The sequence below is a fragment of the Penaeus monodon genome, chromosome 22 (assembly GCF_015228065.2).
Source record: "Penaeus monodon isolate SGIC_2016 chromosome 22, NSTDA_Pmon_1, whole genome shotgun sequence".
In the NCBI taxonomy this organism is placed as follows: Eukaryota; Metazoa; Arthropoda; class Malacostraca; order Decapoda; family Penaeidae; genus Penaeus; species Penaeus monodon.
The window spans coordinates 40936350-40936612 of record NC_051407.1 but is presented as its reverse complement, the minus strand read 5'-3'; the positions used below and the strand labels follow the sequence as shown (position 1 = coordinate 40936612).

General features: G+C 48.3%; 1 protein-coding gene across 1 annotated transcript in view; it reads right to left on the bottom strand.

Annotated features, from left to right (window-relative positions):
* Positions 1-263, bottom strand: part of LOC119587436 — a 17513-nt gene that overhangs the window by 11510 nt on the left and 5740 nt on the right. Inside the window, exon 2 of the mRNA XM_037936167.1 lies at positions 136-261. Coding sequence (XP_037792095.1) covers positions 136-261 — 126 coding nt within the window. The remainder of the gene's footprint in view (positions 1-135; positions 262-263) is intronic.

Sequence of the window (263 nt, the reverse complement as noted above, 5' to 3'; positions counted from 1 at the left end):
CCTCGATAACTATTGTCGGAACTGGAAATATGTTGAGCAGAAGTGAATCAGTTTCTGATCTGTCTTTCCAATTAGTGAGAAAATGTATTTAGTTTTCGCGAAAAACAAATAGATACGTATCCACAAGTCACAGACCTTTGACAACCGTTACTGACATTCGCTGCCGTTGCCATGGTCCGCGTCGAAGCAGCAGCTATTCGCGCGAGGGAGACGCCGCCCCGAGACAGGAGTTGCAGACGCAGCATCTTGACGGCTCTCTCGCT